Source organism: Sinocyclocheilus rhinocerous, unplaced genomic scaffold (assembly GCF_001515625.1).
Source record: "Sinocyclocheilus rhinocerous isolate Xijiao unplaced genomic scaffold, SAMN03320098_v1.1 scaffold1893, whole genome shotgun sequence".
Classification (NCBI taxonomy): Eukaryota; Metazoa; Chordata; class Actinopteri; order Cypriniformes; family Cyprinidae; genus Sinocyclocheilus; species Sinocyclocheilus rhinocerous.
This window is the reverse complement of record NW_015654502.1, coordinates 860,473-877,369: the sequence shown is the minus strand read 5'-3', so window position 1 is coordinate 877,369 and position 16,897 is coordinate 860,473. Positions and strand designations below refer to the sequence as shown.

At 36.4% G+C, this 16,897-nt stretch overlaps 1 protein-coding gene and 1 long non-coding RNA gene across 3 annotated transcripts in view; one reads left to right on the top strand and one right to left on the bottom strand.

Moving 5' to 3' along the window:
* Nucleotides 1-282: 282 nt before the first annotated feature.
* Nucleotides 283-4,512, top strand: LOC107717292 (uncharacterized). Its single transcript, XR_001637301.1, has 2 exons — nucleotides 283-708; nucleotides 3,819-4,512. It is a non-coding gene; the product is annotated as an uncharacterized LOC107717292 (long non-coding RNA).
* A 70-nt stretch (nucleotides 4,513-4,582) lies between these two features.
* Nucleotides 4,583-16,897, bottom strand: part of LOC107717291 (out at first protein homolog) — a 21,165-nt gene continuing 8,850 nt past the window's right edge. For both annotated transcript variants that reach the window (XM_016523995.1, XM_016523996.1), the window contains 3 exons: nucleotides 7,954-8,088; nucleotides 7,458-7,638; nucleotides 4,583-5,146 (listed from right to left, as the gene is read on the bottom strand). In XM_016523995.1, coding sequence (XP_016379481.1) covers nucleotides 4,878-5,146; nucleotides 7,458-7,638; nucleotides 7,954-8,088 — 585 coding nt within the window. In that variant the 3' untranslated portion in view covers nucleotides 4,583-4,877. The remainder of the gene's footprint in view (nucleotides 5,147-7,457; nucleotides 7,639-7,953; nucleotides 8,089-16,897) is intronic.

Genomic DNA, 16,897 nt, shown 5'->3' with positions numbered 1-16,897 from the left:
GATGGCAAAGCTGAATTTTTAGCATCATTACTCCAGTCTTCAGTGTCACATGATCCTTCAAAAATCATTCTAATATAGCCTACTGATTTGCTCAAGAAGCATCTCCAATTAGTGTATAACAATAATATTTAAAAACATGATATAATGCTTAAAGTTTTTAAGTGTTAAACATAGGTGGTTATACACCAAAACAGAATGTTGCAGCTCTGCACTCACATTTAAAAACAATTTTGCTTTTCTAACAGTAAAAAAAAGAGACTTTTATAAAAGACACTTTGCTGAAGGAGCTTTTATTTAAAATTACTTCATATTATGCTCATATTCATTTTCATAGGAAAATAGCTTTGATACTTTATTCTTAACAGCATTATCCTTAAAAAGAATCAGTAAACACTGTATCACCAAGGCACTTGTATCCCAGACAATGGCTGTTGATTGGGGAGGTGTAATCTCAAACAACACTTTCAACATAACACTTAAAACACTTAAAAAAAAAATAAAAAAAAATTTAATTAAATAAATCAGCATAAACATTTTAGTACCATGAACTACAATCGAGTCAACTGTGGCTTGTTAAACGTGAACATTCGCATAGTAAGAGAGGCGAGTCGTGAGTTGAAGGTGAATGTAGTGAAATGTGGAACAATAATACAGTTTCTCTTCTTCATGATAGTGCTCAGTCTGTGGATTTGGTCCTGTTGAATGAAGGTGATTTCTTCTAGGACATTTGATACCACACAATCCGTATTTGTGATGGTTTCACAGCTCTGCTGATGGTCTGAGGTCATACTGATAGGAGGAGCCTGAGTGACAGTAATGCTGCATAACCAGTAGATGGCAGTGTTGGATGCACAGTAGTGACAATCTAAGCAGGATTTCCTCAGCCTGATGCCTTTCTCTGTATGATTTCTATCCCTCTATTTTACCAGAACATACACTTACTTTGTTTTCCTCATGTCACTTTTGCAGTGTTGCCTGTTCCCAACTAATGAGAGTCCATACTTCAAACTAGGAGTTAATAATATTGATCCAACTGGTCCTTAAATTATACTGTTGTGCAATGGAATAGTCCATCCTTATGTAAATGAAAACACATACGCTCCCAAAGAATCCCAGCATTAAGACTTGAGGTGAGATAATTCACATGATTGAATCTGTCTGAATTAAATGTTGAATGACTCAATTACTAGCTTTTTATGTCTGTACCAATATTAATCAAAGCATGCGTACGTCCACCATGAACTTAATATAGTGCTTTGAATCTAACAGTCAAAATATAGAACTTAAAATAAAACAAAAAAAATAAGAGAGAACAAAAGGCATTTTCTCTGAACATGTGCACTGTGCTTAAGTGTCGTCAATCATTTCCCACTGCAAAATAAATAATACCAGTTTCAGAAAAGAAAAAACGAAAATTGGCAACCTGACGGGATCCAGCTAATTTTAAGATTACATCTTGTTATATACTGACTAATTCACAGGTTGCTCGTCCCAAACTCACCTGGGTCTCAAGACTCAAAAGATACTCATTCCACAGTGCTGGTAAGAGTAAGAAGAGTTTTAAAACTAATGACCAGCTTAAAGATGTGAGCAACTGCTCTGGAGAAACAAAATTAGAGCACTAGCGCTGCTCAAATGACGCTCCATCCACACCCATCCAGCATCATTTCTGCTCTGTGCAGAAGGCATGAGTCTGAAGGCTTGGAGGTGAATGAAATTTGTGGAGAAGGTCACATTAAATATGTTTTTGCAGAAGCATATGTGGATCTAGGTCTCTTCCTCCCATAGGCACAGCTGTTTGTGGGGTACGTAGTAAGTAAACTGGTAGCCTTTGCTGCAGCTCTTGATGCCGCATTTATATGGGCTGCCCCTGCCGGAGACGTCCCTGTTGCGGCAGTACTTCAGCAGGCAGGGGTACCATTCCAATCTGAGGTTGTAACTACACAAGCAAGGCTGCCACAGGTCCTTCACTGTCCCGCAGCTCTGCAGGCCTGGCACCTCCACTGCTTGAGGTTCGAACATGGAGCCCTCCACGCCTGAAGAATCGGAAAAATCATTTTAGTAAACGATCATCAAGCTTCAATCTATGTAGGACAGTGAGGCGTTACAAATGCAGATGTGTTCCAATTAAAACTGTGATGCTTCTGTACTGGGTCTAACTACATTAAATTGACGTGGAAAAGAGTGGGATAAGGCTCAAACTTTTTTTATTGTTTTACTGTCGCCATGTCTACAATGATAGTTAAACATGATAATTCAAGCAAAGAGTCTTATTATATTATTTATTATTAGTATTTAACCCAATCAAAACATAAAATAAATAAAAAATGTTAAAATTTTACAAATATAGCCTTAATATAGTTATTAATATCATTATTAATATCGTCTGTTCTATCATTATTAAAAATCACATTACTTTTTACTATAAAAATGTTATATATTTTATATGAAATATTGGTACCACTTTAGTATAGGGACCAATTCTCACTTTTAACTAGTTGCTTATTAGCATGCCTATTATTAACATATTGGTGGTTTATTAGCACTTATAAAGCACATATTCTGCATGACCATATTCTACATCCCTAATCCTACCTAATACCTAAACTTAACACACACACACACATACATATATATATATATATATAGGTTTCATCCTTTCTTGGCAACAAAACTTCACAAAAATACAGAATTTAATCAAATGTTTCATTTTTGTTGGTATCTTTAATTCACCATTAAAGCCTGATGTGTCAAATGATACATGATCTACATTTGCATTTATGCATTTTTTAAAATTATAATTAATTTACTTTTTACATATTTTGTTGAAAGGTTAAATGTGGAGTTCAAGTGGAAAAATAAGATTTGTCTGACTATTATTTCATACATCAGCCATGGTACGGTTCATATCACGGTTTTGGAGCTTCGGTTCGGTTTGCTGTGGGGGTAGGGTTCATGACTTGCCACCAGCAATGCTAAAGAACACCAAATTCACTTTTAACTTAATAATAATAACAATAATAACAATAATTGCTCTCTATTAGTTCTTGTCAATTGATGCATTAACAAATGAGATTTGAAAAATTGTTGCTTTGTAAAGTGTTACCAAAAAATCTATTGCCTTAAAAAAATAAAATAAAATAGCGCCTGAATAATGCAAACAAGTCAGTGAACAACATTACTTAGGCTACATATAAAAATGCATGTGCTGTGGATAAATTAAATGGAATAGCTGGACAATAAGGAAATTATTTTAATCAAATATGTAATAACTCAATCTGACACTTGAGATTTGCAAGCTGTTTGAGAGGCGGCTGTGCGCGCTTTGGCTGAGAGCGCATTAAAGACTCTCTCAGAGAGTGCGCGAGTACTTTATGGGTTAAAACAGCTTGAATGTTTAAATTGGCATGACTTAAAATTACATGCAAGTGACAATTCCATCAACTGTCCGAAACACGCACGAAACCTCGCTTGCAGAGCAAACTCAACGTGGATATTATGGATGTGAAGCCATTTGTGTATTTTCAGAGAGTGGGAGAAGACACAGTACCACTCAATCACTCACACTGTTTGTGAAATTCCATCTCACAGAAAGTTTTAAAACGACTGATCTGCTCTGATAATCTGTTTGGATTCAACCTACATGCTATACTGCATAAATCTCCAGCTTTATAATCGCGACAATGCCTGAAATCCCGCAGCGAAACACGGCAACTACACTCTAAAAATTCACCGCGTTTGATTATAATAGTGTTCTCATTATAATGTTATGTATATGACAGTCCCAGTCATAGTTATTAATATTCTGTTGAATGAAGGTGATTTCTTCTAGGACATTTGATACCACACAATCCGTATTTGTGATGGTTTCACAGCTCTGCTGATGGTCTGAGGTCATACTGATAGGAGGAGCCTGAGTGACAGTAATGCTGCATAACCAGTAGATGGCAGTGTTGGATGCACAGTAGTGACAATCTAAGCAGGATTTCCTCAGCCTGATGCCTTTCTCTGTATGATTTCTATCCCTCTATTTTACCAGAACATACACTTACTTTGTTTTCCTCATGTCACTTTTGCAGTGTTGCCTGTTCCCAACTAATGAGAGTCCATACTTCAAACTAGGAGTTAATAATATTGATCCAACTGGTCCTTAAATTATACTGTTGTGCAATGGAATAGTCCATCCTTATGTAAATGAAAACACATACGCTCCCAAAGAATCCCAGCATTAAGACTTGAGGTGAGATAATTCACATGATTGAATCTGTCTGAATTAAATGTTGAATGACTCAATTACTAGCTTTTTATGTCTGTACCAATATTAATCAAAGCATGCGTACGTCCACCATGAACTTAATATAGTGCTTTGAATCTAACAGTCAAAATATAGAACTTAAAATAAAACAAAAAAAATAAGAGAGAACAAAAGGCATTTTCTCTGAACATGTGCACTGTGCTTAAGTGTCGTCAATCATTTCCCACTGCAAAATAAATAATACCAGTTTCAGAAAAGAAAAAACGAAAATTGGCAACCTGACGGGATCCAGCTAATTTTAAGATTACATCTTGTTATATACTGACTAATTCACAGGTTGCTCGTCCCAAACTCACCTGGGTCTCAAGACTCAAAAGATACTCATTCCACAGTGCTGGTAAGAGTAAGAAGAGTTTTAAAACTAATGACCAGCTTAAAGATGTGAGCAACTGCTCTGGAGAAACAAAATTAGAGCACTAGCGCTGCTCAAATGACGCTCCATCCACACCCATCCAGCATCATTTCTGCTCTGTGCAGAAGGCATGAGTCTGAAGGCTTGGAGGTGAATGAAATTTGTGGAGAAGGTCACATTAAATATGTTTTTGCAGAAGCATATGTGGATCTAGGTCTCTTCCTCCCATAGGCACAGCTGTTTGTGGGGTACGTAGTAAGTAAACTGGTAGCCTTTGCTGCAGCTCTTGATGCCGCATTTATATGGGCTGCCCCTGCCGGAGACGTCCCTGTTGCGGCAGTACTTCAGCAGGCAGGGGTACCATTCCAATCTGAGGTTGTAACTACACAAGCAAGGCTGCCACAGGTCCTTCACTGTCCCGCAGCTCTGCAGGCCTGGCACCTCCACTGCTTGAGGTTCGAACATGGAGCCCTCCACGCCTGAAGAATCGGAAAAATCATTTTAGTAAACGATCATCAAGCTTCAATCTATGTAGGACAGTGAGGCGTTACAAATGCAGATGTGTTCCAATTAAAACTGTGATGCTTCTGTACTGGGTCTAACTACATTAAATTGACGTGGAAAAGAGTGGGATAAGGCTCAAACTTTTTTTATTGTTTTACTGTCGCCATGTCTACAATGATAGTTAAACATGATAATTCAAGCAAAGAGTCTTATTATATTATTTATTATTAGTATTTAACCCAATCAAAACATAAAATAAATAAAAAATGTTAAAATTTTACAAATATAGCCTTAATATAGTTATTAATATCATTATTAATATCGTCTGTTCTATCATTATTAAAAATCACATTACTTTTTACTATAAAAATGTTATATATTTTATATGAAATATTGGTACCACTTTAGTATAGGGACCAATTCTCACTTTTAACTAGTTGCTTATTAGCATGCCTATTATTAACATATTGGTGGTTTATTAGCACTTATAAAGCACATATTCTGCATGACCATATTCTACATCCCTAATCCTACCTAATACCTAAACTTAACACACACACACACATACATATATATATATATATATAGGTTTCATCCTTTCTTGGCAACAAAACTTCACAAAAATACAGAATTTAATCAAATGTTTCATTTTTGTTGGTATCTTTAATTCACCATTAAAGCCTGATGTGTCAAATGATACATGATCTACATTTGCATTTATGCATTTTTTAAAATTATAATTAATTTACTTTTTACATATTTTGTCGAAAGGTTAAATGTGGAGTTCAAGTGGAAAAATAAGATTTGTCTGACTATTATTTCATACATCAGCCATGGTACGGTTCATATCACGGTTTTGGAGCTTCGGTTCGGTTTGCTGTGGGGGTAGGGTTCATGACTTGCCACCAGCAATGCTAAAGAACACCAAATTCACTTTTAACTTAATAATAATAACAATAATAACAATAATTGCTCTCTATTAGTTCTTGTCAATTGATGCATTAACAAATGAGATTTGAAAAATTGTTGCTTTGTAAAGTGTTACCAAAAAATCTATTGCCTTAAAAAAATAAAATAAAATAGCGCCTGAATAATGCAAACAAGTCAGTGAACAACATTACTTAGGCTACATATAAAAATGCATGTGCTGTGGATAAATTAAATGGAATAGCTGGACAATAAGGAAATTATTTTAATCAAATATGTAATAACTCAATCTGACACTTGAGATTTGCAAGCTGTTTGAGAGGCGGCTGTGCGCGCTTTGGCTGAGAGCGCATTAAAGACTCTCTCAGAGAGTGCGCGAGTACTTTATGGGTTAAAACAGCTTGAATGTTTAAATTGGCATGACTTAAAATTACATGCAAGTGACAATTCCATCAACTGTCCGAAACACGCACGAAACCTCGCTTGCAGAGCAAACTCAACGTGGATATTATGGATGTGAAGCCATTTGTGTATTTTCAGAGAGTGGGAGAAGACACAGTACCACTCAATCACTCACACTGTTTGTGAAATTCCATCTCACAGAAAGTTTTAAAACGACTGATCTGCTCTGATAATCTGTTTGGATTCAACCTACATGCTATACTGCATAAATCTCCAGCTTTATAATCGCGACAATGCCTGAAATCCCGCAGCGAAACACGGCAACTACACTCTAAAAATTCACCGCGTTTGATTATAATAGTGTTCTCATTATAATGTTATGTATATGACAGTCCCAGTCATAGTTATTAATATTCTGCAGTGTTGTTTGTGTTGCTTATGCTGCGCGCTGAAGAGATAATCACCGTAGCAGGCCTACAATGAAGTGCTTTACTGCAGCATAACTCAACCAAATGCATCTTACATGAGATAAATAATAAATACACGATATACCTATAAACAAAATATTGCAACTTACAGTTCCACAAAAGGCTGAGAGTGGCTGCACAAGCAACTGTGCTAGTCATGAAGATATAGCCTATATGACAGATTTGTTCTGCACATGTTGCTCTTAAATGGTACTTTCCCTTTCAAAGTGATTCAAGCAATTCAAAGCCATAATGGCTGCATTTGAAGTGTCTCAGCAGGGGGCGGGGTAGGCCAAGAGAGTATCGTGGTAAGCTATTTAGAGTACCGCGGTAGTACCGTGGGTGGTGTATCGTGGTTTTTCAGTTCGGTTTGAATATCGTTACACCCCTACTGTAGAGGGTTAAGATGTGAAGTGCACTATGTCAGCGATATATTTAAGCATGCTGGGTTTGGTAGGGTGTAATTAGGGGACACAGTAAGCATGCTTGCCTCTGTCCAGCCAGTGTCTGACATCAGCCTCACGCGTGTACACAGCCTCCAGGGCGACGTTGCACATGTTGTGGATGTGGGTGCTCAGCTGCCACGTCCGTGTCAAATTGACTGCTACGTCCATGCTCAGCATCTCCGTGCTTCTCTTCTCTTCCGCTGTGCGGATGGCCAGGGGATTTTTCTGTAAAATAAAAAGGAAGATTTTAGTATTAGTCCTGTTGTTCTTTAAAGCTAGATGTTTCCAGTCTTTTCTCACACCTTTCACTCATAATCACACATCTAAGACCTTGGCCGCCCTTCCAGGAACTACTCATCAAAGGCCTTTTACAGCCTCGTTCCTCTGAGATCTCCCATTTAAAACATCACACTCCTACGCTCATGAGCTCAACTCTAACACCCAGCATCTGCTTGTTTTCACCCATGCTTGTTTTCACCCCATTGACTTCTCCCTGCCCTGTCATCAGCCACCGAGGGAGCCTGGGAGCAATGGACTGACCTGTCGGAGTCTGGCCATGGACTCGCTGGGGATGATCTCATTGTGGTTGAGCCGTGTAATGAAGCAGAGCGCCTGGTACTGGCTCTGCCCTCTCTCCAGTTCCCCCAGGATCAGCGCCCGGAAGATCTTCACATCCTGAGAAGAAAAACATGCAGTCATCCATTAATTGCGCCACTCCTTAAGAAACACACAAGCGGTCAAAAGTGTGTAATTACAGTTTTTTTAATGTTTTTGAAAGAAGCTTTCATTTGATCAAAAATACAGTAAAAGCAGTACTAAAATTACCATTAACATTTTAAAATATAATTTATTCCGGTGATAGCAAAGCTGAATTTTCAGCAGCCATTACTACAGTCTTCAGTGTCACATAATAGTAAAAACGGTAAATTGTGATTTGAAAACAGTTTTTGCTGCTTAATATTGTTGTGGAAACTGTCATGTGTTTTTCCTCAGGATTCTTTAATGAACAAAGTTCAATGAATTATAGAATTATAATATATAATTAAGTCTCGACTGTCACTTTTGATAATTAATATCAAAATTGTCACTTTTGATTGTTAATAATAAGAAATGTTATAGACTGGAGTAATGGCTGCTGAAAATTCAATTTTGCCATTAGAAAATAATTATTTAAAACTGTAATAATATTTCACAATAATTCAGTATTTTATTACTAAACAAATGCAGCCTTTGTGAGCAAAAGAGACTTTTCAAAAACATTTTTTAAAATCTTTTGACTGCTAGTATATGTTATATAACAACTACAAATACTGACTTCGTTGAGTTGGAGACTCGTATGGCATCAAATGCCAATCAATTTTAATTCATTTTGGCTCCTAAATTCTTGCTTTTTAGCATTTGAAAGTCAGCCGCCAACCTTCAAGTATACAGTCAGACCCTCATTAGAAGATTTTATAGCGTTCCAGCCCAGAACAACAGTGAGACACTGTATATTTCAGTACATCATTAAGTTGCTGTTAGCAACCAGACCAGATATCTGGCAGTGCCCCTGTGCCTATAAAGACTTCCATGTAAAGGCATTATGGGAAACTCCAGAGAGGAGAGCAAGGCCGCAGTCCTGTCTACCCATTCATCAGTTTCTCCTTGCTCTGGCATCCCCATGACTCTGCCAGAAGAAGACACACACATTCTCCTCACTCCCTCCTCCTCCTCTCTTGTTTTTCACAGTAAGGTCTCGAGCACTGAGCCAACAGAAGGGAGCAAGCTTTCAGGAGGTTTTCTCAGACAATCAAAATAAACAAGCCCAAGCTGTCTTTGTTTGCTCTGGAGCTCTCATCTCATTCTCTTTCTAGAATCTTCCATCTGGTTTCCAGAGTTCGTCAACCCCCAAACTCATGGAGCAGCAGTCTCAACTGAGCCCGTGGCACATAGACAGCCAAGAATCATTCACCTCCACTAACATTCTATTTGAATGACAATGATCTTATTTGTAAAGTTTTCCCTCAGGATGTAAATTCAGTTCTGCAGACAAACTTTGTGATTGCTATCCAATCCAAATTAAACGTGTCTGTTTTTCTTGTACAAACTTGGCAAAAATTTGAGAACATATTTCCTGCTTTTCTGTGGAGAACTAGGAATGGTATTTTAAAATAAAATAATGACATTAATTATCAATGTATTAGTTAAAAAATATATAAATAAAGCACTTTATAAATACTTTACAAATAAATATGAAAACATTTGTAGTCAGTAAGATTTTTTAAGAAAAAAAAGTATACTTTTGAAGACGTTCAAATAACTGTTCTTTTGAACTAACTTTTCATCTTTTTATCAATAATCCTAAAAAAAAGGTTCCAGCACAACAATTTTCAAAAGGTAGTTAAATGTAACAAATAATAAACTGATATTTTTAATGCAACATTTAAACTGCATTTCTTTATCCATTTTAGATTTGTCTATCAAGTTAAAATGCCATTGGACAGTTCACAAAAATTTTAAATTTAGGACATTTTTCCTCATCCTCTGCACCTGTCTTGTATGGAGTGCCCCAGGGATCCATTTTGGGACCTTTACTGTTTTCCCTTTATATGCTCCCCTTGGCCCACATTTTTCAAAAATACAGTATCTCATATCATTGTTACGTGGATGATTCTCAGTTTTATCTACCAGTAAGGCTTGATACTGCTGTTTCATTTGATGTATTATTGAAATGTGTACATGATATTAAGACATGGATGTCTAATAATTTCCTGCAGTTAAATGAGGATAAAACTGAGGTTTTAATATTAGGTTGTCCTGAACACTCGTCTCCTGCTTTGGAAACAAATAAAAAACCTTGGAGTGATTTTTGACTCATCTATTTTTTGATAAACAAATTAGTGCTGTTATTAGAGCAAGTTTTTTCCATTTGAGATCTATTGCAAGGTTGAAGCATCTTCTTTCAAGGAAGGATATGGAAGTTGTGATTCGTGCACTTGTTACATCTCGATTGGATTATTGTAACTCTCTTTACTCTGGTCTTCCTCAATCTTCATTTTCACGATTGCAAGCTGTTCAAAATGCTGCGGCAAGACTTTTTATTGTCCTGCTAGGGCACTTAGATCTTCGAGTCACTTGCTTCTAACTGTGCCACGGTGTCGGTACAAATCAAAGGGTGATCGGGCTTTTTCTGTGGTTGGCCCCAAGCTTTGGAATGGTCTCCCCTATCATGTGAGATCTGCACCTTCTCTGGACATTTTTAAGTCTAGACTTAAATCTTATTTTTACTCTTTAGCCTTTGTATGCGTGTAGTTGTTGTTTTTATTAGTAGATTTGTTTGTACACTGTACAGCACTTTACATCAATTTATATTGTGTTTAAATGTGCTTTATAAATAAATGTTGTTGTTGTTTTTGTTGTTGTTCAATTTATTTGAAAGTATCTTAAGTATCTTATTTTATTAAGATTTTTCATTCCTGACCAGATAGGAATGTTTGTGATTCTAGATATTATACACTACCATTCAAAAGTTGGGGTCTGTAAGATTAATACTTTAATTCAGCAAGGATGCATTATCTCGATCTGAAAACTGACAGTAAAGACATTTATAAATGTTACAAACTTATATATGTTTCTATTTCAAATAAATGCTATTGTTTCTATTCAAAGAATTTAGAGAAAAATGTATCACGGTTTCCACAAAAATATCAAGCAGCAAAAACTGTTTTCAACATAATAATAGAAAATTTTATCATCAACTTTGATAATAACATTTTCAACATAATAATAGAAAATGTTATCATCAACTTTGATAATAATAGAAAATGTTTATTTTAAATATTAATAATATTTCACAATATTACTTTTTCCTTTAAAAAACTTATTTGACTTTTGAACGGTAGTGTATTTTCACAATGCTACACCTAATTTATTTTGTCCTTTGTCAAATCTTTATCACAAATTAATACTTTTTTTGGGAAAAGTAACAGTACGTGGTTCAAATACTACCTACTAGCATATCTTATTTGTGTTCACAATAGCCGCTACAAAATGAAAACGTAGCAAGTGCACAGACCCCAATCAATGAATCAGTCCATGAAATAACAGGCATGCTATGTTAATAAATGTAACTCAAAACTATAGTGCTAATGAAGAACCGTTCTGCATGGAAGCTCTTTCGAGGAGGAAGCAGCAGGAAGGTAATTAGACTGACGGAGGAGGCAGACCTGGTGGAATTACCGCATGGGTGACAGAACAATCAGCAAACACAAGAGGGGGTGAGTGAGCAGGCCATTGTTATTTTAAGCTTCGGCACTAGAAGGACCTCCCAGACGGCAGGCAACCGGTTTGGTTTGAGAAGGGGGCGTTGGTGGGGGAACTGCTCTAGGCACTCAGTTTAATTACAGGGAAGTGTTGGCCGCACTGCTTTACAAACACCTTGATGACAACAGGGAGAAACCTGTTCACGATTTTGAACACGATTTTGTGTAGCTTGTCAGTGATCTACCGCTCCATCTGAAAGCACGTGCTGGAGATTTACTACTAATCACAGAACCAGCTTTACGGACGAGATGAGCATGAAAATCACATTTGATTTTTTTGCACAGCCCTACTGCAAACTGACACTGCACAGGTAGACAACTCACATCTGCTGACACGAGTCAACCTGATATCAGTAGCTCAATCATTGATTTCTCTTTACAACTCCCATTTATCTTCATTGCTTGGCAATTTCCTCTTTCCATATCTGTGGTAAGTATCTCTTTCGCTTTCCTCCAGGCAGGGTCCTGTTACAAATCTCTGTTTGACCCCCCTCCATGCAGGAACATGTTTAAGCCAGGTTAGCGAGTAAATACTTCAATCAGCTTGATCCTCAGCTCAGTTTTTCATTCGTTCACCCACCTTGAGCAGGTCCACCAAATGCCCAGATTAGAGACTAAACATACATCTTGGTGCTGAAAAGTTTATTTTGACATTCAGTCCTGAAGAAATATATGCCATCTCTGAAGTCAAAGCAAACATTCGCTTCTGCTCCTGGTCCTTCTTCCTGCTACAGGATCACGGCGTGTTTGTTTGGACTTTGCTGATGTCTGACAGTGGCACTCTCACAAAGCTTGGCACTGCTTTCACTGTCAGTTCCAAACGTTGCTTACGCCATAAAATTCACGTCAGATATAAAATGTTGATTTATTATCAAGCACAATAAAGTCTAGATGAAAGGTTGCAGCACCAAAGATATATCCATGCAATGAAAGTCAGTGGAGTCCAAAACAGAACTGGTTCCCTTTGACTTGCATTGTAAGGGTGAAAAAATCAGGTCTCTTTTACTCAGCAGTGCTGCATTTATTTGGTCAAAAACACCGTAAACAATAATATTTTTTGAAATATTACAATTTAAAATAATTGTTTCTATTTGACTATATTAAAAAATTTATTTATTTTTTGATGGTAAAGCTGAATTTTCAGCAGCAGTTACTTCAGTCTTCAGTAGGCCTGGGCGATAAAACGGTATCGATATTTATCGACGGTACTCCTTCTTCGATAACGATATAAAAACAATTTCGATATAGTGCACGATATAGGCACGTGCTCTGAGTGAGGCAGACAGCACATACAAACATGAACACATGCTGAATTGAGTGCTGTGCCTGCCTGTGATGAGGAGATTGTGAATAAAAAAATGAATATTAGTCGAATTTAAAATAAACATTTGCATTTGAATGCAAAAATAGTACAATCAAATGTTAGGAGTGCGTCAGGGAGCGTCATCAGTGGAGCACGAGATGCGGTGATAATGATGTAAGTGACGTTGTTGCATTTTAATGTTTTGTTAGTCTAATCCACGAGACGCGCAGTTGCTGCATTATGCATTCAAAATATTAGAGAAATATAGAAGCTCAATGCGGAGAAGATCTTGATTAGGTTAAAACCGAAACCAAGCCATTCACACAGAACGCAAATTCAGCGCATTTTTTTAGATGGACAAATATGAGTGCTGCACTCGCGTCTCACACAAGAGATGTAGCCATGCAATGTTAAAGGGGTCATATGATGCGATTTCATTTCTTCCTTTCTCTTTAGAGTGTTACAAGCTCTTGGTGCATAAAGAAGATCTGTAAAGTTGCAAAGACTAAAGTCTCAAATCCAAAGAGATATTCTTTATAAAAGTTAAGAGTTAGCCACACCTACCTAAAACGGCTCGTTCGAACATTTCATTACACCAAATACACAAAATAATGTTCTTTTTAGCAGCATCATATGACCCCTTTAAAACAGTTTAAACTTTTAGAAAAAACGTCGCGAATTTGTGGAGGTTTATTCCTTTTCAGTGCGTCTCGTATGTTTTTAAATACAATCTGAGTGAATGGTGGCCTCGGGAGACAAGCCAAAAGTTTCCTTAAAGTCCCCCTGTAGTGAAAATCAAGTTTTTAATGTTGTTTATTTTTCTATATGGTGTTTTTAATATGCCTTTAGACAAACCATGTGCCAATCTATTAATCAACACCATTGCTGAGTATTTTCTCCTTAAAACTGTAGTTTCCCAAAGGCAGTCCCAGAGATAAAATATTTGACTACAGGGGGATTTGAAGACCTATTTAATCGGCATATAAAACATTAGAAATTAGATATTTGTTTAGTTTTTATTGTGTGTTTGACTGTTGAAACAAAAAATATTTGTCGTTTGTCTCAATAAATTGGGTTAATTTAAAAATACAGTGGTTACATTTAAACATTTAACATATTTCTCGGTTTTAAAAAAAGGTTATAAAAATGTCAATAATTATCGATACCAAACGATATGAAACATTATATAGTTAATACATTTTTAGCTATATCGCCCAGCCCTAGTCTTCAGTGTCACGTGATCCTTCAGAAATCATTTTGAATATGCTGATTTAGTTCTTATTATTACCAGTGCTGAGAACAGCTTTTGCTGCTTAATATTTTTTTTCAAACTGATATACTTTTATATCAGAGAACAGCATTTATTTGTAATATACATATTTGTAACATTATAAACGGCTTTACTGTCACTTTTTCACTATCACTCTAAATTTTAATGTAGAATTTGAATTTAACTTTTGATCAATTTGATCAGAAGCCTCAGTGAGCATAAGAAACTTCTTAAAAAAATTATAATAAAATAAAAATAAATATATATCTAAAATATATAAATTATTTTTCCAAACTTTTGAGAGTTAATATAACAAACTAAGTGCACACAACAAGCACATAAGCCTTCCTAAGGATTATTGCTTTATTTTGTGCTAAAGTTTTGGAACTTGTATCTAAATGATTGTTGGTTGGATCTGAATTTGTGAGTTTATGTAAGACTAGCCTTCCAACTTCATGTTTCTTTGCGTCTCTTAAACACCCTCTCAATTCATCTCTAGAGACGCTACTTTTCAGTGACATTGATGAATGATTGTATAAACCATGTCAATTAAATGCTTTTTGTTGTTCCACATTAAAGATGTTTGTTTTATGTTTGCAAGTGCTGCTTTCTATTGTAACAACTGTCATGAATAATGTCTACCCAAGAGGCCTTATGTAGAACTGCTTAAGATGCCTGTTTGCAATATAATGCACATTGTCATCAAAAAACTTTGTACTGCACAACAAATTCACCAATGACACAACAGAAATAAGAAAAAAAAATTGTGCAAAACAAGTCAGTATATTTCAAAATTTCACATTACATGCATTATTAACATCTGCATTGCCATATTCAAAATGTGGTTTAACTACAGACAGATCTGTGGATGAATTTGATTAGATGAAGGAATAAAGATCCTTTTCAAATTCCCACCACAATTACCCTAAGGCCCAAAACATGCATATGTGTATGTGAATGCAAGATGTCACGTCATACTGTACATACATTTTTCAAAATATCATCTTTCATGTTCCACAGAAGAAAAAATGTCATACAGGTTTGGAACGACATGAAGGTGAGTAAAGAGAGACAATTTTCATTTTCGGGTGAACTATTCCTTCAAGCTAAGTCACTAGACTGAGTCAGAATGCAGGTCTCCGTGCTTTGAAATTTCCCTTGTGAAACAAAATTCCAGACTGGCAAGACTTTAAAGAATCGACGGTTATGGTGATTTACATATAACCATCCAGAGCAGTTAAAGGTAACTGGGGGAAAGATGCAAGATTAATACAAACAAATAAAAAGGCATGCAGACATGATCCAGAAGTATCAGGTATGCAAACTGTTTATTGTAAACGTGGTTCTTCTTTAAGAAAAAGTTACAGAATCACTATCGTCTAGAATTTCACTTTAACTGGATTAGGGCTCCTTCTGTGATGGCAGAGATGTTTAATTGGTTTTCTAAGAAGGCTGGTGAAAAGGCACAGGTGCATGCCAGCATTTAACCTTTCGCTCTGATGAACAGCAACTTCGGACAAAAGACAGAGCGTGGGAGAAATGCTTGAGTTGTGCTTAAATACAAGAGGAATTTCAGGTCTTATACACCTAAGAACAAAAACATATCATGTATTGCAATAATAAAAGGCAACCTGTTTTGGTAACATCTTAAAGTAGATTTCCTCTGAATATGACACCAAAAGCAAACAGCATGGCAAAAATAGAGGCACTTGGCTCTCCATGGTAATGGAAGACCATCCATTGCTTCCACTGGGCTGTCAACATGTGACCTTTGACTCCCATTTGGCATGTGGCTAACTTGAGCTCTTGCAGGACGGCAGGGTCGTCTTTACCCTGTTACAGCTGTCTGATTGTGCTTCACTGATATATGCTCATCTGCTCTAGGCAGGATCGTGGTAGTACCTCCTATGGGCTGTTAACTCCTTCCACAATCATCTCATAACAAAACATCTTGATTTTGTACAAAGGCTCATGTGTTCAATAATAAATCAAGATCTTAAACCTGATGCCTCTTTACAACCATTATGCCACATACCAAGCCAAAGGTATTGCACAAGACCTGGAAGGAGACGTCAGCGCGTGGGAGAAGAAAAGACAAGACCCTTACGCACCAGGGAGGATTCATGCTGTTCTTGTGATCTAAAAGGGGAAGTACACTGTAAAAAAAAATCCGTAAAATTTACGGTAAAAAAAACGGCAGCTGTGGTTGCCTGAATTTTACTGTAAAAAATATGGTAGCGACGTTTTAGGTTTTATGGTTTTAAACTTAAATTTACAGTTAAATACTGTAATTTCATTAACTGATATAATGTTAATATACCAACCTATTGAAGTACTGAAATCTGTTTTGTACCTTTGTAATACACTGATAACCACCAAATGCAGGTGGTGATGAGAAAGTCACACGATGAACCAAAGCCCATCACAAGCAGCTTTTAAATAATAACATATATAGAAGGTGCACAGTGTCATTCACACAAACACTAAACACAATCATGGTAACACACGACTCTTAAATAATGCAATAATGCATTCATTAAACAACAGAAGATGTAACATAAACCCAAATGTACATAACTGATAACAAACATGACAAAACTATTAAGAAAC